The 22,763-nt window shown below is 39.2% G+C and overlaps 1 protein-coding gene across 1 annotated transcript in view; it reads left to right on the top strand.

Moving 5' to 3' along the window:
• The first annotated feature begins 1,100 nt into the window (after positions 1-1,100).
• The window catches only part of LOC135467109 (thyrotropin receptor-like), a 108,400-nt gene continuing 86,737 nt past the window's right edge, over positions 1,101-22,763 (top strand). The window contains exon 1 of the mRNA XM_064744869.1: positions 1,101-1,339. Within this exon, the coding sequence (XP_064600939.1) occupies positions 1,101-1,339 (239 nt within the window). The remainder of the gene's footprint in view (positions 1,340-22,763) is intronic.

The following is a 22,763-nucleotide window of genomic DNA, read 5'->3' as shown; positions in this document are numbered from 1 at the left end:
TAAAGGTGAGAATATCACCTTTAGGCTTAGTCCCTAAGAGGACTGAAGGCGAGTTTAGATTAATCCATCATTTTTCTAACCCACATGGTAGCTCAGTAAACGATCACATAGATCCTAAAATTTGTTCAGTAATATATGTACAATTTGACGAAGTCGTTCGTATGATACAGTATTTAGGTTCATGGGCCTTGTTAGCTAAAGCCGACATTGCATCCATTTTTCGGCTGCTTTCTGGTAATCCAAGTGATTTTAATCAGCTGTGGCTTTAAACTAAAAGACCAGTACTATTTTATAAATGCCTATCTATGGGTTGTTCAGTTTCCTGTGCTGTGTTCGAGAAATTTCCTGGTTTCTTGGAGCGGTTAGGGAAAGACAGGCCGCTGATGGTAAATGCCTACATTATTTAGATGACTTCCTTTTTTGTGATTGGTCAAATACAGGGAAGTGGAAACAAAATCTAAAGATTTTCAAGGAAGTTTGTGCCAATCTTGGGGTATCTGTATCTGATGATAAAAACTGTTGGTCCAGACACTTCACTTACATTTCCTGACTTGAAATAGACACGATTAACATGGTGATAAGAACTCCACATCGGAAAGTAGCTGAAAGTTGTTGTAAAATAACAAAAGACATTTGTTACTGAGTGTGAAAAAGGTGAAGCTGAAAGAGCTATAGTCCCTAATTGGATCTTTAAATTTTGCATGTTGAGCTGTTGCTCCAGGTAGGGCCTTTTGCCTGCAGATTAATAGCTGCTACCTGCTCAGTTATAAAATTGCGTCACCAAGTCAGAGTCACACACGAAATGACAGAAGACCTACAAACCAGGCTGTCGTTTTTCATGAGATTTCATTGAGTTAGTGTATTCCGAGACGGTACACCGGCGTTCCAGTGAACAACTTCACAAGTACATGGACAGTTCAGGTTCTCTCGATTTCGGTATATATTTCCAGAAAAAGTGGGCATTCAGCCATTGGCCAAAGAATGGCATAAGTCAGGTCTAACAGGTAACATAACATTCTTGGGATATTTTCCTGATAGATGCTTCGCTCGTCCTATAGGGAAACTCTATTAACAAGAAAATTTTGTACCACACGGACAACATGGCGGTTGTGGAGGTTAATAATACTTCATCCTGGTCAGAAAAAGCCATGAATCGTCTAGTTAGACGATTTGTCATGATATGTTTACAGTTTGATATTCTCATTAAAAGTGAGCATATTCCAGGCATGAATGACTCCATTGCTGATTCAATTTCTCGTGAGCCATGGGCAAGATTCAGAGAGCTAGCCCCCAAAACAGACAGTCAGCCGACCTCTATTCCAATTCAGTTGTGGGAGATGTATAGATGCTGAAAAGGAACGTCCCTTAGATGCTGATATGTCTGAAAATACCAGGGGTGTGCATGAGACCGCACTGCAATCCCTTCTCAGATTTTGCTTAACCTGAAATAAAAGATGTAGATTTGCTAAGAATAGTGATCAAATTCAGTGGTTTTACACCAGTACAGTTCAAGTCGCATGCATTCAGAAGGTGCTGCGACAGCTAGACAGCTCATCGCATATCAGTTATATCGTAGGGCTAGAGAGCGCCCCATGCAACCTAATTTAGATCTGCACAAAGTATAGCGTACTTATTCTGTTGGGAATCAGACTTGAAGTTAAATGCTCTGATTAACGCCATATCAAATTTCCCGAAGAGCTACCGAAAGCATCACATCATTGTTATACACGTTCAAATGATTTGGTGACCTTGAAATGCCGCGAGCTATGTGCTCAGGAAATATTCAAACTAGTACTGGGGTGTACTATCGTGTAGTTAGACATGATGCCAGTGTTAAACCGGCATGGGCAATTAGCTTCAGAGCTTCGGAGAGAGCTCAACACAACGTAAACAGGAAAGTCGAATCGGCCTTAAGAGCGATATAGGAGTGCAGGGAGATTAAGCATACAGATATAACCCACACAATCTTGGAGTACACCTGTTGCCTATAGGAAATGACATTTTCTTGAACACCGTGCAAGGAACTCTGGAGTCTTTCGTAACTTCCGATCAGCAAGTGTTCTATTAAATTTACCAAAGTTTGAAAATAATTAGTTGTTTGGGAGAGTGTGTGTAGACATACTCTGTTGGCTGCATTCTTGCAATACTTTTAACAAAAACGTTGGAAATTAAAAGCATGGCAGACCTGGTAAGTTCCAGACAGTAGGTAAGCTATTATTACTGGTCATCGATGTAAACCACTGAGATCATTCTAAGTATCTTGGATTTTCCCATGGCGCGGAATTATCGGTTGGCAATTCCCAAGCTAAACGCTCGCTATTATTTTTGCTACGCATTTTACCTAGCTTGGTTGACCCAAGGGGTACCTTCGCTATTACATATATTTTGCTATGCATTTTACCTTGCTTGGCTTTCCATTCGCTGCGCCTTTAATCTTTCTTTTTTTCCCCAGGAAAGAAACGATTTTCCCTGGAAGCCTTGGTGCTTCCCAAGGTACATACACTTTATATTGCCATGCACATAGCTCTGCAGTTGCATCGCATGAATTAAATTACATGCTAAAGCCTCTAAATCTCAAGAGCTGATTCGCCCTTATACCGATGGTAGTCGCTCAGCTTATTTGCAGTAATAAAGCCGCGGTCGTAAATATCCATTGTAAATGTACAAATTTGTTGCTTGTCTTTAAAAGTTTAGTAAAAGAAATGTATTTGAACGTTAATTTGTTGATTTAATCTAAACTATAATAACATTCAGGAATATGTAAACATGATTAAAACCCAGGTTGAACACAACTGTTAGCTGAAAGACAATCCTCTCGCATAAATATATTCATTAAGCATACGTTACATCTTTATAATTTATTTATTTATAACAGTATTATGGAAAGACAACATATACATATACAATGGTCCCAAAACCCACCATATAAAAATTATTTTCAAATGGCTTTTTCTGATTAAAGAAAATCGAAAAAAATATAGATCGTATTCACAACTAACTTTTCAAACTCTTTTATACGAACTTTATGCAATTATTATGTTTTCTCCGCCTTAGATAAAAATATGTACATATATTTCAATATCTTGGAACTGTTATAGCTATATATCCAACGTGGTGTCACCACAATATGGCTGTAATATGGTCAAAAATGGTACCAAACCATAATCGTTAATTCATTCCATCGCCACGATATGGCTGAAATATTGCCGATGTGGCGTTAAGCCATAATCATTCATTAATTCATTCCAACATATTGATTTTCGTCAACACGGTGCATGTAACGCTGCTATAGCGCAAGATCGAACCGAATTGAGTATAGTGATGAGTTACATGTAGAATGTCAGAGATATGTTTATTCACAGGATATTTACACTCATTGTAAATTTTAAGAAGCTAAGAATGCAGGCTTTTGATGCAGGAATGTCTTTGACGTTCCAGTATTTATAGTGATAAGTTCCTAGGATGACTGAGATTTATTTATTTGTTTATTTATTTATTTATTTATTTGATTGGTGTTTTACGCCGTACTCAAGAATATTTCACTTATACCACGGCGGCCAACATTATGGTGGGAGGAAACCGGGCAGAGGGGAAACCCACGACCATCCGCAGGTTGCTGGCAATGATTGAGATTGTCACGCAACAATGCATATATAGTAAACTCTCTGATACTAGATTTTTGATGTCTGAACAGTCTTTTCTTTCGTAGAATTCGACTGACATCCCATCATATCTAGGACATTTTCACTGTTTAACTGTTTTAAGGCCTCTTTCTGTTTCTGCATTTCAGTTTCGGAATGAACAGGAATAGATAATGTCATCAAGATGTTTTAATATATGCAAGGTGTATTTACCGTAAAATATGTCTGTGGGACCTCCTTTTTCCTTACAAATTGAAAATGCCCCTTGCTTTGCTGATATATGTATCTGTATCCTGCTGCCGAACACTTTATTGACGAGAAGATTCAATAGAATAAAGGTATAAATTTTCAGCGTTGATAAACCTTCCTGGAACATATTAAACATTTGCCAGTTATATCTGTCAAGAAAGGTGTATTTACCAATATCATTATCTCAAACCAACCTTCTTCTTCTTCTAGAGCAGAAGTAAATAATTCAAATCTGGTACAGTTCCTGCTTTCAGTAACAAAGTAGAAAAGTGCACATTCCGACAATTTTGTTTACTCAACCATTCTTTTTATACAAAAGAAGTATAAAATTTGAATCTTGTACAGTTCTTGCTTTTAATAACTATCTTCAGAAACTTCTGAAACCCACCTCTTTCTACCGCAGAGGTAAATAATTGGAGTCTTCCACAGTTCTTTTCTTAAGTCAATGCTTTCACCCAACATAGAACGTCGGCATTTGAAACCTTATAGCTTGCTTTATATATGCTTGTCATGAATGGAAAAAAAAACCCATATCACACTTCTTTATCGGTAACTTCTTGTTTGGCTTTTTTGTGGCAAGTCAGTGTTAAGACACATGCCTTCTTTCTCCAGTCGCACTTCGACTTTTTGTGGTGCGATAAATTAGAATCAGAGTCCTTGTAATAAAATCCGCAGACGGAGATAGTAATAAACATCAAGGGGAAAAAAAGAATTTCTGGTTGAGAAGGTAAAAAATGGACTTGTTGAGGTCTAAATGTCACTCATCGTTAGTTCTAGCATTGACACGCTGCAGTTTTTCTTTGGTGTATTTATCCCCTAAAGAACATGAAGACTGAGTAAGAAAGCAGGTTATTATGGAAATGCAGGCGATGAAGGGTGAGGCTTTGAATGGATGCTTTCAGGTTGTCAGTCACGGTTTCAGCACTGAGCACGGAGAAGAACAGCTGATAATGTACAGGGGACGGATTTCTTGTCGTCTAACGGTGTATGTATGTCGGCCATGATAGATTAGTCAGAAACCACCAGATTGTGAAGTGGAAAAAAACATCCGACCGTTCTATCAGAGACAATGATGTATGTGCTTAAAGAAAACTATGGTTTTATCAGACAGAGGCAGTTCCCTGTTGAAGTCTCCATGGTTTGATAAATAGTTTGAAAGTTCAAGCCCTACTGCATACCACCTAGGGATGGTTTTACGAAGCGGTCATAACATGCGCTTGTCGTATCCTGCGTACAAAAAAATATGTAATACAGTAATACGTAACCATACCTAATGCGCATAGCATCATTGTAACATCTTTGTAAAATGGAGAAAAGTTAGGTCAAGAGCAAAATAATACTCCAATGCGGAACCCCAACAAACATGTACGAGTACAATACCAATCCATGATAAACAAAACACAATTTATTACATAGTTCGACCAATCCAAGGACTTTATTGCAGTTTGAGCAACACAGCTTTATTACAATATCAACTTTATTACAGTTGAGCAATACACCCATGGTAAGCGACACTATGACATGGATAAGTTTTGAGTTTGAGATACGTGCATTAAATTTAACCCGTTTAAATACTGAAGTAAACTAAACCAAACAAAAATCACCAAAAGGAACGATGACGATCACACACAATAGACATACGTGGGGATATCTACCCGCTTTCCTCCCATGCACCATAATGCTGTACGCCGTCGTATAAGTAAAATATTCTTGAGCGCGGCGTAAAACACCAAATAGATAAATGAACAAATACAAACAGATAAAAATTTATACTGATTTATCGGTTGACAGGAAATTTCCCACATGCTCTCCTCTGATGTCATTTGTTTTCAGCATCGCCTGATTACTTTAGCAACCAAGGTCTTATTTTACATCATACGTGTGCATTCTCATGGGATGCTAAACATTTCTTACACCGGGACATTGTGATTTAAGTGTTTTTCAGCGCGTTGTCATGTTTTTGGAAAGTTAATTAGAAACTATAGATATTTTTACATGACGAAGTTCGGGTTAAAAACGCGAAACTTTGTCATGAACGAAATTTTAGATCATTTACAGTAATTAAATACTGGTATAATTTATTTTTAAAGTAATTTCAAGCATGGCTTGCAAATGGCATGTAACATGCATGTCCTTCAAGCAGCTTTAAAGTATATTTTTGGCTTTTATTTTTACGGTGTATTTTGATGCTGCGTCCAAACTAATGCAGCCTAAAGCACCCCGGGGCCGACTCTGCAGTGCTATATAGTCAAAATTTGAAATTTTAACTTGACAATTATTTGTAGGCCCCAATTGCTACTGGGTATACGTCAGAAGCGTTAAGATAAGGTATGCCGCTATATGACAATCAACTTAAGCATCATATAATACTGGTTTGTTGATCAGCATAAAGGGGATAGTGCAACTACCGGTTGACCAGTATCAGTATAATGGCTCGGGCGGGGCGGCTTACTCGGTAAGGCGTCTCAGTGAAGCAGCACTAGATAAAAGAGAAGTGGAAATCCGTCCTGCGACAAGGAGGCACATTACATGCACTCTAAGGATTCCTTCGTCGTCAAAAATTGTTAAGTAGGACGTTAAACCCCAAGCACTCACTAACTCACTCTATTGTTTCGGATAGAAACGAGTGTGGCACCACAGTTGATTAGTATCATTATTCGCCCTATATTTGTTTCTTCAGAGCAACTGACGGACTGACGACCTGTTATGTTCTTTTGAATGCCGACAGGAAACCATCTATAAATAATAGAAAACTATAATGTCATTCTACAGCTGCATACGAAAAGGCGCTACTTAAAACAAGCGATATTAGCTTGGACGGGCCAAACAGACAGCCGACCGCTAGGCAGCGAAATTAGCCTGGTCCATTATGGTTGTCCGTGTGCCTCAGTTGATTGTGATAATTCGATAATCGGCCGTTTGTTGTCGAGACTGGTATAGCACTCTGATTAACTCGGAGCACGGGCTCTTTTCAAGATGGTAGCCGATACGGAGACAGAGAACCTGCGCTGGATACCCTTCACGTTCGGCCAGTTATCAGTCAACATCACGTGACCAATAGCCATCTGTGTCAATTTGGTTAAACCGTACCTCGTTGGTCGACAGTACAGTAAATTTAGCATGGCTTGAAAATCCCAAGACAGTGAGAATATTTCAGGATTAGACCAGGAGCTTGATCAACCAGATTCGCAGATGTAAATCAGTCCCATGATGACAAATTACATTAAGATCGATTCGAACAAGTCGCCTTGTACTCTTGCTATATAATCCATATAAGTTACTAAATGAAAACAGAGCTCTGTGCCACAAAGCCATTTCAGTGGTTGGATAACCTAAACAGGAAAGGAAATATATTAGTGACGAACACTTTTTAGATAGATGTTGCACACAATATAATTCCATATTAACCAATAGTAATGCAGTTATACTGATGCCTTCTTACAGATTTAGACCACGAGAAAACAAACTTGTCAAGGCAACGGACACAGACGTCGTAACATACGCTTGTATACCTCAAGGGCTCGGCTTTCATCTTGACGTCAGCGATTGGCACTCATTTTCACGTGCGGATATTGGTAAACGCTCCCAGACTTACAGAAGCAAAAGCTACACAATCTTGTCAGGCAGGTGTCTTTACGCCTGCCCAAGGCCAGCGCCAAGCCAAACTGTAAATTTGGAATATTCCAGCTGACATTCTCACCAAGGATCTATATGAGTTCACAACTACCGGAGCCTAAGTACATGTATCATGTATAATGGGTTGACAGTGACGAAAGTGACAAAAAATCAAACAAAGAAACTCAAAGTTTCAAAATTTTGAGTCAGAACCAATTACCAGGGGCCGATTCTGACTTAAGACAAAATTTTAGAACTCTATACGATGCTTAGTTTTTGATTCTGGAAGTTGAAATTTGAACACATTTGTCTTAAGATAACACTGAGGTGGGGTACAAAATTTTCATTTCATCTATGTCGCAACCCTCCATGTCGTGGGAGTACCTCAGATAGGTTTATTCATTAGGGTGACCATAGAACACAGAATCACGTAAACGAGAGCCAAGAATTTAACTGTTACATTTTGGTTTGATTCATATTTTCCTATCTTCCAGCTCACAGCACGGACACCGGAAATGTTCTCCGTTTCTAAACGAACTATCACACTGCTCAGAACACTTTGCAAGAAGATCCATAGGCCATGGAAGTTTCCATCTCGACGTAAAATATTCTGGTATTTACCTATCATTTGTTCAAGATTTTTTGTATATGTAAACTCTGTTAGTTATTGGGAAACATTGTCCACTGATTCATGTTCTTCCATGAACAGTAGACATTTATTTTTTCATATTACTACTAACAATACAATATAATACAGTACAGTACAGTGCAGCACAGTACAGTACAGTACAATACAATACAATACAATACAATACAATACAATACAATTCAATACAATACAGTTCAATACAATACTATTAGGTTACTGCGAAGTGTTTTGTAGGCCTACATTATCGGGTGGTATTATAAGACTCCATGTTGTGTTGAAAATCCGTATCTGTAGGCGTCGAGGCCAATGCGAATTTCCAACACAACGTGAACGGGTACAATATACCACTCCATAATGTACAAAACACTTCACAATGTCCTATTTATTATATAGCTTTACCTGTTCGAGTTGAGGTTTTAAACTTCGCGCAAAAATAACGATCGAAGATACGCGTACAGATTCAGCCACGGCCTGGAGAAAGATCTTTCGGTCACCCCGTTCTTGGCGGGCAATGCACTCTGTATTCAGCGCTGGTATATTCCTACCTCACCTTTGATCTTCGCTTGAGTATTTTGGTGAATTTGGAAATCAACAAATAATGAAATTTATTTCCTCGTTCACATTTCCTCGTCAATGTTTACAAATACGCAGAGAGCAAACGATGAACACAGAAGTGCCCTCGTCCAATGCTTTTAGTATAAAAAGTTACATCCCTTTACTAGCATACAAAATGCATACAGAATACGGCTCTTCGTGATGCAGTATCGTCCCAAGTTCAAGGCGGTCACGTGGTTCGTGGTTTCATTGGACAACATTTATAGCTATGTAATAAAATATGGTATAGCACAGTACTGTACAATACAGTACAATACAATACAAGACAGTACATTACAGTATAATACAATACAATACAGTACAGCACAGAACAATACAGTACAATACAATACCAATTTTGTGATCCAAAGTTTTCTTTAACAAAAAGTACCCAATTATCAGTAACCATACAGCAGCCAAACAAAGTGACCAACATCTGTGCGGAACTCCTCATCAGTCATCGAATGCAGGTCATGTTTGGCGAATCAACAAGCATCAGGTTTTGTCACAATCAGCGGTCCTCAGCGGTGGTTAAGAAGCTTTGTCCCTGTGTTAATGGGTTAACCTGGAATTAAATGTCACCAATTAATCCTAGCTACAACTACGTCAACACGTTAAAGCTGGTAAAAGCTTGTTGCCCAACTACCGGGTGCACTGAGTAAAAGACAGACCAATTAAAAGACAATGGTGCAAGTTTTTCAGCTCTACTCAAATATACCTATAGAAATCAGTTTTCGAATTGAATACGCCCGGGAGGAGGTCTCAATGATCCAGGGACCAATGTGTTGGCTGTGAGTTCAAGTCTAGCTCATTCTTCCCGGTCGTAAGTGTGAAGATCTGGTAGCACCCTTCGGGTGGTTGTCGGTTTTCCACGGGCTCTGCCCTCTTTCCTCCCACCTTAACGCACGCCGCAGTCGTATAAGTGATATATTACTGAATTCAGCGTAAAACACCAATCAAATAAATAAATAACAGGTAACAGCTACACTTTTCACAGCCAACTTGTATATTTCGTGTTTAAAGCGGAAGGCAACTGGTGGTGTTGCTTTCCCCCCTCTACTACTGCAACGCTATTTTGTTCAACCTCATTAAAATGAATTATAACAATTTAGTTGTAAGACAGAATTCTTGATAGACTCAGTTCGGTTTCATTGATACAGTCAGGAAGTGGTGTATGCATCAGGTTGTAAACGGGGATTCTGCAGGTAAAATGGCCATGATTAATAACCACAATTACCACAAATGCAATTTCCACATATTTCCTTTCTACTTATCAGTATACTGCTATAGTGTCAAGACCAAAATCGACCTTAAGAATTTTGTAATTGTCAACATTTTAAAGTGTATCTGTGTGCTTAATTACGTATTTCATTTATGCTTAACGTCACGCTCAATTAGGAGCACTTACTTATACATGTATATACGATGGCAACAATTTTCATGGGTAGAGGAAATCAGGGTGCCCGTCGTAAACCACGAACATGTGGTAAGTTACTGGCTAACTTTATTATTGTCACCATGGTTCCACAGCAGTGAGAGTGGGGGAATCTAAAAATTCCCTGTCCAAAGCCGGTGTTGAGCCTCTACTTGAAAAAACGAGACCACGGCCCGATGTCGTCCTATCTATTTATGAGTATATCTAAGTGTCTGTGTATTTATCATTGGTATAGCTCGAAGTGGCGTTGTCGATGGAGTTTATAGTTGTGCTTCAAATCAAACTGGACAAAGAAAGACCCGAGAGTAAACCGTCCAAACAACACTCCAAAAGGCCATTTGTGTGATTTTCTACACGACCTGAGAGGTACGCACAATGGGCAATGCTCAGCCGTGTTCAATTGTGTCGGTGGTGGCAAGAGCGGAACACTTGTGGAGCTATTTCAATGCTAGTTTACTAATGTGCTGACGTTTTCATAAAAGCTAACTTGTTATCATTTGCTATGTTCATTTAGTTAATTAGAAATCGCTTGGATTACCAATCTAACAATGTCGAAGGTAAATTAGGTTCTGAGGTTTACATTTCTAATAAGAATTAATAGCTTGGAGTAGGCCAACTAACTTAATACTAAACCATGCCCATTTTTCATTAATGGAGTGATAGGTCTATACGCAATACAGGTGATATCATAGAATCGCTTACTTGTTATAACTGTGGATTGGTGGTTATGAATGAAAATAGACGTATTAATAAAGAAAGAAAGCGATATTTCGTGCAATATTGGGGATCCTTAACTGTTTTCGCGAATATCATTGAATCACACGAGCGTTAGTTAACATAAAATATATCTTCCATACTGCTGTTTTGACGTGATTTTATAATAAAATATATCATTCAATAGAGGTGACATCCAAATCATAAAATTTACATTTGACCCAGAATACCAGATACACCATTTGCTTATTAACACCGGATTTTTAATATTTAGTATGTTTTGACACGCTTGTATATTACACTACTTATTAAAATTCAATATTTAATCAATGAATACTGATAATCAATTATTCGCTCAATAAACAATTATTTAGGCGGTTCAACGCCTAACTGATTAATTGATCGATTGATCGATTGATTGATTTAATGATTTATTGACCGTTCATATACACAATTATGTTTACTTCCTAATTTGGGCTTTAGTGGGCATCTGTCACGAACAATGTGTTTGATTTGACTGACAGTCACGGGTCACCATGAGTGAGTGAGTGCTTGGGGTTTAACGTCGTACTTAACAATGTTTCAGTCACATGACGACGAAGGAATCCTTAGAGTGCATGTAATGTGCCTCCTTGTTGCAGGACGGATTTCCACCGCTCTTTTATCTAGTGCTGCTTCACTGAGACGCCTTACCGAAAGCTAGTAAGACGACCCGCCCGAGCCATTATACTGATACTGGTCAACCAGTCGTTACACTATCCCCTTCACGCTGAACGCTAAGCGAGGAAGTTATAACTTCCTCTTTTAAGGTCTTAGGTCGCGATGTTTATCTTAATTGTCAATCTGGTACACAATACTCCTTACGCTCTCATGATACAACGCATACTTCTGGTAAGCACAGTGTAAATATGTTAGAGCGGTACGTGGAATTCATAGAATGTAGGATAGTTAGCTCAGGCAGAGATTGTTGTTGTTTTTTAGCATGCGTTCATAAACTAAGTAAGCACCAGTAGATTGTTCCGCTTTAAGTCCTCCATGCATGCCCCGAGGGAAAATAAAAAGTTTGAGATCATTAAAGTGCAGAACAATGCAGTTTGAAAAGTAACTGCGTGCAATGTTGAGTATTTTCAGTGAAATATGTTAATCTGAAGCCGGAAGCATATATAACAACCTAACAGGAAAACAGCAATCGGCTCACACTACCTTGCATTAAGGGCAAATACCTAGGAAAGCAGCATGCAAACCATACATCAGGGATTATACAAGTTAATATGCAGGGCAAAACCGGCCATAGAGGCACATTAGTAGGGTGACATCGATTCCAATACACACCAAACTTGCACCTACGGACAGGCGCATAAAGTAAGGCGGTTTTTGAAAGAGTGGCGATCATATATTGCCCTCTTCAAGTGGAAATGACAGATCTGTGTGCTCCTGTGATAGTCCCGCTGTGAAGCTGCTCCGAATCAAGGAAGGCCATTTGAAATTGAGATTGCCTGTGCACTTGTCTTTGCACCATAATCTTTGTGTCAACCCCAGATGGCGAGTCTTGCTTGACCAAGCCGCATTGGTGAGATGATGACCAGCCAGGAAGCGCTGAGAGCGTGACGTGTCTGGGGACGAGCACACTGGTCGCCGATGCGTTGTATCGCGACATTTTCCTTTTAGGCGGCGGCCAAGCATAAAGACGGTGGAGACTGTGTTTATATAGGCGCTTCTGGTGTCATTGTGTTAGAAAGGAAATGGTACTGCTACTGACCATCGTGTTTTACGTCCTTAGCTTCACGCTGGCCGCGGGAGAAGGCACCCAGGAATGTAACTTAACCTGTGGTTGGGACGTGGGCAATTCTTTGGTTACCTGTGAAGGGAAAAACGCTTCTCAAATTCCACAAGATCTACCCTTGAACACCACAAAACTGTGAGTACCAGTCATGTCTGCTCGTACTTTGTCACACTGATCAAGCTGATAAAAAGTTGCAGATCGCACGATCACGAAGCTAACTTACACTTAAATCCATCTTAGTATTAATATCAATATTGCCTACTGCGTTACAGTTATGACCAGTGTTATAATTTATACAATTTATACTTTAATTTAGCGCTTAAGTTAAAATCTAAGTTCAGGAATAATACAACAAATGAAGATTGAGACAGCTTCGTGATCCTGGGCGCACAACCTGCAGAATTTATATACTACTTACAAATTTTGTCCTCCACACTGGTCATTGGTCAAAATTAAGCGTGTCGAATCTTGGAGAGTATATGCGCCTTATTCATAAATCGCCACACGGGATATATGCAACAGCTGAAATCAAAGTGTAACAAGACACACAGTTTTGATGAAGGACAACCTATACGCTGATGTGGTAAGCGATTTGGATGCTGATTTTATTTTTGCACATAGACATTCATTGTGTTGTAAACTGTTGACTGTTTCTCTTTGCACGATTTTATCCTAAGTTGTTACTCGATGCACTTTCTTTTCTGGTGGATTGTGCTTGAACTTTGGTTTTTGGAATTAAATTTTGGTTGTTGCGATTACTGACATTGAACGTATATTAACACTTACGATTGATATACTTCGCTTGGTTGGGAAGTAAACTGAGTCAGTCTTTAAAATCAATCAGTCGTGAAAGACCTGTATATGTACGGAGAATTATGGAGGTCTAATACTCACAAACATGTATTTAATGGAGCGATCGATAAGGTGTTGACTGTTCTGGTAGGAACGACTTAAACGGAGTTCTTTCCGCTTTGAACCTACACTCGACTCACCTCTTCCAGGAATGCGTTAGCACTAGTTTTTTATGGTAAATTTTGCAACCTGTTTCTTTGCGAAAAGTATAAATTGTTAGTTTTGCCTTGTGGTATGCTTGTCCAACTCTTGCTCTAACGACCATCTTTAACAACCGGAAGCCATTTTACATTTCTTTTTGTGTTGTTGTTGTTGTATTTACAGGTTCATTGTTTTTTTATTACATCGAGAGGAAACTAAATTTAGTAGACCTATGTGCTGTATATGTGAACTGTGTGCGAGTTAGTGATGAAAACGTCCACGTGTTTACTGTGAGTGAATTTACGTCTGCAGCAACTAAAATGCAAGCGGATGGAAAAGCGCATTAAGTGTCTTATCTTTCTATATCGAACCAGCCCCAACGGGATGCAGATGTTGTTTATTCCTATTTTATAAGCGGGGTATCACTCAGATCCACCCGGTTGTCAGGCCAGTAAATATTTGTGTCGCTATTCTTAGAAATGTATTGCTCTGTTTAAACTACATGCACTATGTCTTATGCAAATATCGTTTTTCACCCGAACCCCAGCGGTAACAAGGTCAACAATGCCAAAATATTACCGAAACATTACCGAAACTTGATGGTTTACTCCATTTACTTTATTTTCCTCCACCAGCAAAACTCATTCATCACATAAGTGAATGTTCTTAAGAAGTATATAAATGAACAATCCAAAAACAATATCACTATGAATATGTATGTTATGTATTCCTTATAGGGTATTATTTACTAATATTCAAATTAGGAGATATAAACAGATAAAGACATGTAATAAAACGCAATCTCTTAATTACTTTGGTTCAAAATAGTGTGAAATAATTAAACACATAATGAAGTGATTCAGACATTTATTGCAACAATATTACTCACACAGCATAACTTACACGCAGAAGTATCAGGTAGGCATAAAAAAAATGGGCTGTACTTTGACACTTAATATCTCCGAAACCCTCTGACGTCAGCTTCTAATTTTACCCAAATTTACCCACTCAAAAGCCATTATGTCCTAAGTATACAGACCAAATTTCAATTTCATCCTTTAAGATTTCTGTTCGTGAGACCCAAATAGAGTCAAAAACGCATGTTCCATCCCTTTTGTACTTGAAAAGGGATTCCAAGACGGACAGACGGACAGACATAAAATTGTTGTCGTTTCTTTCATTAGAATGATTCAAACCAAAACAAGATAACAACGTGAATGAAAATTCTATAAAATTATTTTTTCTAGCTGTAATGTTTAATCAGTTTGATACATTCATACCGTCTATGCAATCAAAATGAATCTACTGTCATGGTTATATAACTATACAGCAGGCTAAGCTAAAAAACGGTTGAAGCATACCAATACATTCTGAGTCTACCTCTGCCTTATGGCATTTCTACACCATGTTTGGCTGATTTTTATCCAATTATATTAAGTACAAAGGATGTCAAGGAAACATGTAGACCCGTAAGCCTAGTATCATTATCACAGTTCAGACCACAAGCGGTAGAACAATCAGTCATATTCACAACGACCAATCAAATTAATAAAACAAAAACCATAACTGTCTCTCGAAAAGCTTTATATTATTTTAACGGCAGACGGTTTCTTGTGCCGAAATTAGAAGTAGTCAACGGTTTCCGTCAATGTCGTATCCGATGCGCCAAATCCCATGTTTATTCTAACAACACTTTAGGCTTAAACTTTGAAAGGTTCATGTTTGTATTTTAAAGTTGTATCCAGATACAAGTCCCCCTGTCGCATTCTTTTGGACTATTCGTTATTATAGAATTAGATACGAATACGCCATCGAATTATCCACGAGGTATGTATATATGTATGAATGTTCAGGTTTTTACGTCGCACATAACAACTTTTCAGTTTTATGACGATGAGGAGTCTTTTTGTGGCAGAGCGAGTCCATTTCGTCAGTGCTGTCGCCATTGAAGTATCATGCCTAAGACATCAGACATGACACCCCATCCAATTACATAATACTGACACCGAGCCAACCAGTCCTGCTTCCTTTGTCTAACTTTTCAGTTTTGAGCGCCAAGCGAGGTAGCACCAAGAAGCATTTTTAAAATTTTTCGTATGACCCGACCCTGGTTTTATCCGACTCTGGTTTTATACCTCACTTATAGTCAGCATTACGGTAAGAAGAAACTGGGCGGAGCCCGGGGGAATGTTTATGGTTATAAAGTCCTAGTGGGGTAGAATTCCTTAGTGATTGATTGGTTATTGTGTAGCAACTTACTGAAGCATTTGTCACGAACATTATGGGAATCAGTTTTATGTGTGGTGAAATCCGAATTGGTAATGAAAAAACCATCCGCCTTTGGCAAGTAACAGATGAACTTTCCCACGTGTGCTCTACAAACTTGCACGGCATATGGGTGAAAGACAGGCGGTCTATTAATTTGTACCCTGTATTTGACTGAATTAAGAACTCAAGCTAAGAATTGCCCAGCTGATTATGTGTCCACCAGCCTCAAGTCGTGTTACAAAAACGAATATGCAACACTTTGGTGTTGTGGCAAAACTTTAGTGTTGTGACATTTTGTCCCTATATGTATTTTTTCATAGATAATATTAGAAATTTGTGATTCATGGAAAAGCGTTTATTATCGATCACGAACCCAGCAGCATAATCATTGTTAACTCCTTCGTTTTGGACTCGTTCCGTTAAGTGTTGTACAGCCTGTACCACATGACTTTGTTACCTAGCATAGACATGCTTTCTATAGGAGGTGAGTTAGGGTTCTGTCTTTGATGCTGGTATTAAGAAAGCACTAATTTCTTTATAGGAGAAAAACATAAAATGCTTGTGTAAAAGGGAGATGTAATTACCCCGAAGCTTGGTTTGAGTAATTCCTTTTAGAAGGCATCATGTAATCGCACAAGCTTTCGCCTTGGCCATCAACCCGGATACGTGAGCTGGACCCACAGGGAAGGTCCTTAAACTAGGCGCACTCATTCCTTGAGTGCACCGCATGATTGTTTATCTTTCAAGTCGCTGGAAACCCGCGAATCTTTGGAGCGCTTTCTCAGATCATTTATGTAACGATATCATCCGGCAGAACTAGGCACTGCATGTGATCAGCTAAACAAAGCTGCCCATTGAGAAAGCGATTGAGACTTGCGTCAGCAACAAAATCCCCATTTGTCGGATACATGTAGCGGAACATAAAAAAAAACTCACATAAAAACCTGAATTAGCCTAAGGACCAGCTAATTTCTGCCTAACTCCCCAACATGTGTGCTGTTATGTAAACAGACATTTGGTTCTTTGAGCAAACTCCTGGCGCCGGAAGAATTCTCCTCAGGATTGAGGGAAATCCCCTTCTATATTTCCGTGGTTGTTTCGTACCGTGTTACCGACTTTGTGCGTTTAAAGAAACAATTTGTAACAAAGTGAGTTTTATATTACTATCGCCAATTTGCATTTTGTGCCGATAACTTTGCATTTATGAACGGATTTATAAATATTCGTTTACAGAGCAATTAAGAAGCTGTTATCCAAACTCATATTAAAAAACACAGGCAACGTCTTATCACTGAAATAAAGGCAAATGGTTTCTCATTGTTTTTATAGTTTGACGTCCTGGACACAATTCATGCGGCTAACTGGATTACCGTGTTGTTCTTAGCGTTACCACAGTCTCCAGGTTACACGGAAGTGGCGTGGACTAATTGTTCATTGTATAACATTTACAACCAAAATAATTTTTGCGGTAGCTAGGTAAAATTGGGAGAGTTGATCGTAAACAGCAAGGCACAGCTCATTGTACAACACTTACGATCAAACTTGTCTATCTATGGTAGCTGAGTAGACCTGAGTAAGTTGTTCGTAAATACCAAGGTAAGGTTCATTGTACAACATTTACAATCAAACTTGTCTATGGTGTGAGTAAAACTGATTAAGTTGTTCGTAAATACCAAGGTAAGTTGTGTCTTTAAGGCATGGTATTTACACAGAATCCAGTCCACTATAGATTTGCAGAACTGAGGAAGCTGATTGTAACGACCAGTTCTACCATACGCCTTTAACATGTGTTCCCATGGCTCTTACAAACAACCTAGCCCATGATGGCTTTATGGCCCATGGTGACGTCTAGAATCTTTGGCAGTTTACTGCATGATTGTGCGTAATTCCGCTAAACCCGGGGCTGAAGCTGTACATTCATGGCGTTGAATTAGATCGCCACTTTCGATATATGAACAGTTGCAATCAAAGCGAAACTGAGATACTTATTTTATTATCGACTACTTACAGTCTACCATGGTACACGGTTTGTATGCTGATTTCACCCAGTCGCCTAGAACATACCTTGCATCTTTCCTACATCACTGACCGCTTCTCGTACTTTATATACTTTCTTAGTTCTTTGGGGGTTTGTGTTAAGCGTCGTTTTGGGAATTGGCTAGGCGAGGATTGACTTGGAACGTCCACCTTGGTTGACGGCTGGTATACGAATGTCTGTTTCGGTACATAGGGTAAGGGAATAGTACCCAAGGTACATAAGCGCGGTAAGCATTTCGTCGTTACATTACACATGTAGTTACTTTCATTCATTATCAAGAGCTCGAGGGTCGAGTCACAACTAAGACCTTAAAAGAGGAAGTTGAAACTTTACATGCACATTACATGCACTCTAAGGATTCCTTCGTCGTCATATGACTGAAAATTGTTAAGTACGACGTTAAACCCCAGGCACTCACTCACTCACTATTTACTTTTTCTTTCGGCCAAGAAACCAAGGGTAATGAACCTGTTGCCTTTGAGGAACCAACAGTGTTCCAAATGACCTTTATAACCACACTTTCCATTGTCTCAGATTTTTACGCAGTACGCACACAGAATGCCGGGGTGCGCAATACTGCCTTGTTTTCACTTTTGTCCGTGCATGGTTTTGGCCAAGACGCAGATTCATCTGAAAGGGAAATTTGATAAACCGAGCCCCCCACTCAAGCAACTGCTTTTTGGACGCCATGCACGTGTACCCACCGATAATAGTGCTTACACGACAGGTACATTGATACTGTTTATATTACTGGCCGAAGACAAGAATATATTAATTCGTGGATCAGTGGTTCTTTCCACAAAACTATAGCAAGATTGCGTCAAGCGCATTTGCCGTGTCTTCAGTATGCCTTGTCATGTTACAGTATAAGAAGACTACGCCATAGAGAGTAAAACCAGATATGCCAGAGCAGCGAGGGCAGTGTTGATAGCCAGCAAATGGTGAAACGTAACCGGTGAATCATATCAATTTACCGCAGTTAGAATTTATCACTGTTCATGTAAATGCTCTACTTAGTAGCAAGTTACACGTCCCTAACTCCGTGGCTTAAGGGAATTAGGTTTGCAGAGGGAGTCAAAAGAGGACCGTCTGCACCGTATCAGATACTATAAGCAAACATTCTAGCCTTGAGCCGAAGCAGGGTCATTGAGCTTGCTTCGATCCAGCGGTGTCATTGTTAAATTGTTTTTTATTTAATACTATAGTCCTCGATGAATGAGAAATTTCCTCACTTGGATTGTTAATTTGCCTGACGTTTGCATTCTAACATGCGAGTCTCAGTAGCGATTGCCTGAGCTGTGGCTACCGGCATTGATCACCTGCCAGAACGCAAAGGTATTGAAGTATAATAGTTGCATAATGGTATGAGGAAGCAAAAGCTGAAGGGCTAATCTGACAAAGATGATACAAAGGAGCATGGACTGTACCGCAAGCGATAATGGCAGCAATAGATATGTAGCTTCTTTTGCCGGTTAACGGCTATTTACAGTACTACAGTATCGATCATAGTAACAAGCTGTAAACATAATTGAACAGATTATTTCCGCGAATAATATGTAATCGAAAAAGAGGCTTTTGCAGCGAATATTATAAAATAGTATATTATCTGACCTATTTGTCAATTAAACATGTACTTTATCCAAATGAGGCATTTATTACAATTGCCATTGTAGCTCTTGATATGCAGGCTACAATCGTGTGGCAACTCCATGTAGTAGATGGTGATAGTGAGAGCTCAGTGCTACCTAAATATATACATTATCTGCAGTATTGCTGTAATGCGTGTTATACTATCCCTGTGACTGACTTGACGTACTCACATCCGGACATTGTTTGCTACCACTACTTTGAAGAATCCCACTAACATCCTGTCATTAGTAGTTAGTGGCGCTATCAAGACGATTATCAACCGGGTCATTATTAACGTGCCCAGACACCTTCCTAGTGCATGCTATAAACAAATCCGTATGTATGCATCATTAGAAAATAAATAATAGAGGCAGTGTTCGTAAGCTCGAACCGGCATATTGGCCTAACTGGTTATCGATGGTGTTCTTCTATTGAAGCATTCTCACTATTGTTGGGCTTTAGATAACAGCAACGGCTAATGCCTCACCACTGATGGGCTTTAGATGACAGCAACGACTAATGCCTCACCAGTGTTGAGCTTAAGATGACTGCAACCACTAATGTCTCACCGATGTTGAGCTTTAGAGAACCAGCAACGACTAATGCCTCACCAATGTTGAGCTTTAGAGAACAGCAACGGCTAATGCCTCACTATTAGATGACAGCAACGACTAAAGCTTCAAGATTAGATAACAGCAATGACAAATGTCTCACCATGCCGGTCAGTTTTATGAAGTTGGACACCATAGTTTCATTGGTAAACCAACCACCTTTGCCAAAAAAATCACAATCTTCCCCAGCCTTGACCCACACAATTGCACGAGATATTGATAGAAGAGCAGTGGGCTCCAACGAATGTAAAAGATACTCAGTCTCGGCCAGGGTTGAACCGGGAACCTCCTGTGTCAACAGCTGAGAATTGCATGCCTTACCACTAAGCTATTTCCTAGTCCATAAACTCCGTTAAAAATGTAACTGGTATGTTCAGTGTGTGTGTTTGTAACTTACTATAAATTTTTATTCGAAACAGGATGGATTTTATGGGTATTACCGTCCCTTCTCGTATGGTGATACTATTTGAACATTTGCTTAATTGATATTTAAACTGATATTTAATTGATATGGTGTTAGATATCAGCTTGAACAAAGATTTTAAAAGGGGGACGTCACATAGCTATCATTTCATGACAAGTAGAGTTCTAGTCTCATGTGGTTTTATCAGATATTATGATTTGTCAATGGTTTTTGTTGCAACTGAAGTAACAGAATCGTGCAATTCCCACCTTATTTTGAAGTAAAAAAATGACTCAGCAACACAGTTTCGTCTTCATTTTCGAGCCAGGGAAGGAAAATAACCTTTGAGAAAAGCAGAGCAAGAAGGCAATTAATCTAATTGAAGGTATCCAAGGCAGGCCTGTCATATTCCGAGCCTGTCCATACCGCTTTTCGTAATGTTTATGTTGACAACTGTGCATCATCGTATCGGGATTCCATGGTGAACTTGCTGCTGCGAAGCCGTAGACAAGTTATAACATGTGAGACTCCCGCGTGGCCAAGTCACTTATCATTTCCATCCTCGGCCTTTAATAACCGCCATTGTAAGGCTGCTCGTGCTACCACCGGAAGTCTTAAAGTAAGCCTTTTTCGACAGTCGTTTATACCGTTTTTATTTATTTTCTCCTAATATCTTTGTCGGTTGGTGTATCTGTCCTAAAATGTTAATGTATTGAGGATTCGGGGGATGATTCTAGTAAAGTGTACAATAGATTAGTAAGATTCAAACCTACAATCAACGCATGAGCAAGCAGTCCGCTGAAATGGATTCCATCCTCTTTTTTAATCTGATATACCCTATGAATACATGTATAAATGCTAAACTTTCAGATTTGGGCCAAGTCAGGAAATTGAAGGCCACTCGAAAAATTTCACACCGCAATTCGCTATTCCTCTAATAAACAGATAGTCCTTTTGTAGAAGCAATTCCGGTGCAAAGTGTCCTCTTCGACCCCTTTCTCTTAATGCTGCCTTGTAAGAAAGAGAAACGGCTGCGGAAATAGGAATTCACGGCTACATGGAAAGACCACAGTTCAAGATTTCAGAAGTAACTGCAATATATTTTGATTTTGATTTGATTTAACTGTTGACGCCGTTATTTATATTGAGATGTTGACTAAATGTGTTATCTAGAAAGCCTGAGAGAGACTATTTTAAATAGGTAACATAGCTTTTTTGTTTTTTGTTTTTTGTTTTTTTTTGGAAAATTTTAAGAAGTGATGAGCTTTACCTTCAGATTTGGGCCAAATAATGTTAATTCATGTAAATTGCTACTTTTTAAGCATTCACATGAACAATAATGACCCTTTGCCAGCAGTCACACTGTCGTGGCTGCTCTCAGTGTGCTCTCTGTGCTGTCTTTTTCGTGTTGAAATCATACTCTCTTCATTTCCCCAGATATTTCAATACTGGCCTATAAATATGGCATTACATCACAATCAATGCAGTCAAGACTTTTTCCTTACGAGATGTCAGAAAATCTGCTGTGAGGATAACGGTAACGTGTTCCCCAAGGGAAAACTTCACTTAACGATCTTTACCAGTTACCGCTGACCAGTCTTTTACCAATCTCACATGTCATCTTTTCTCACGGCGCGTATCATGTTATCCGATCAGTTGAAATGAGCGGAAAGATTTGATCAGGGGAAATTGAAGTAATCTTGTAAACGTTGTAGGGGATCGTTAAGCACCCGCTAGTGACTGACCAGTGACCATGGACTGGAAATCTGCAGATCCAGCTTCTGTGTAATGTTTTATTAGCGGTGCAAAAGGTGTCACTGTAACCTTGAATTCAGGTCAGAATCCATTAGTTTCCGAAAGTAGATTCCCAAATGAGCCATCATATACGGTACCCCAATATCATACCCAGTCGTCATATGCTCATTTGAGCACAGACGAGGAAAATATCTGCTTTAGGATTAAAATTACTTCAGATTACTTCTTTCAGACGGCCTACCCTGCTTTTTCCATGGGTCTTACCCAATCAAATTGCTTGATCCTTGCTACAAGCTTAGAATGGTTCTTTACGACGAAAGGTGTGACGTTATAGTGGGTAATTGTTTTTGAAATCGGCTGTTACCAGGCGAATCCAATCGACAACA

The sequence above is a fragment of the Liolophura sinensis genome, chromosome 6 (genome assembly GCF_032854445.1).
Source record: "Liolophura sinensis isolate JHLJ2023 chromosome 6, CUHK_Ljap_v2, whole genome shotgun sequence".
Taxonomy (NCBI): domain Eukaryota; kingdom Metazoa; phylum Mollusca; class Polyplacophora; order Chitonida; family Chitonidae; genus Liolophura; species Liolophura sinensis.
This window is presented reverse-complemented; position numbering and strand designations above follow the sequence as displayed.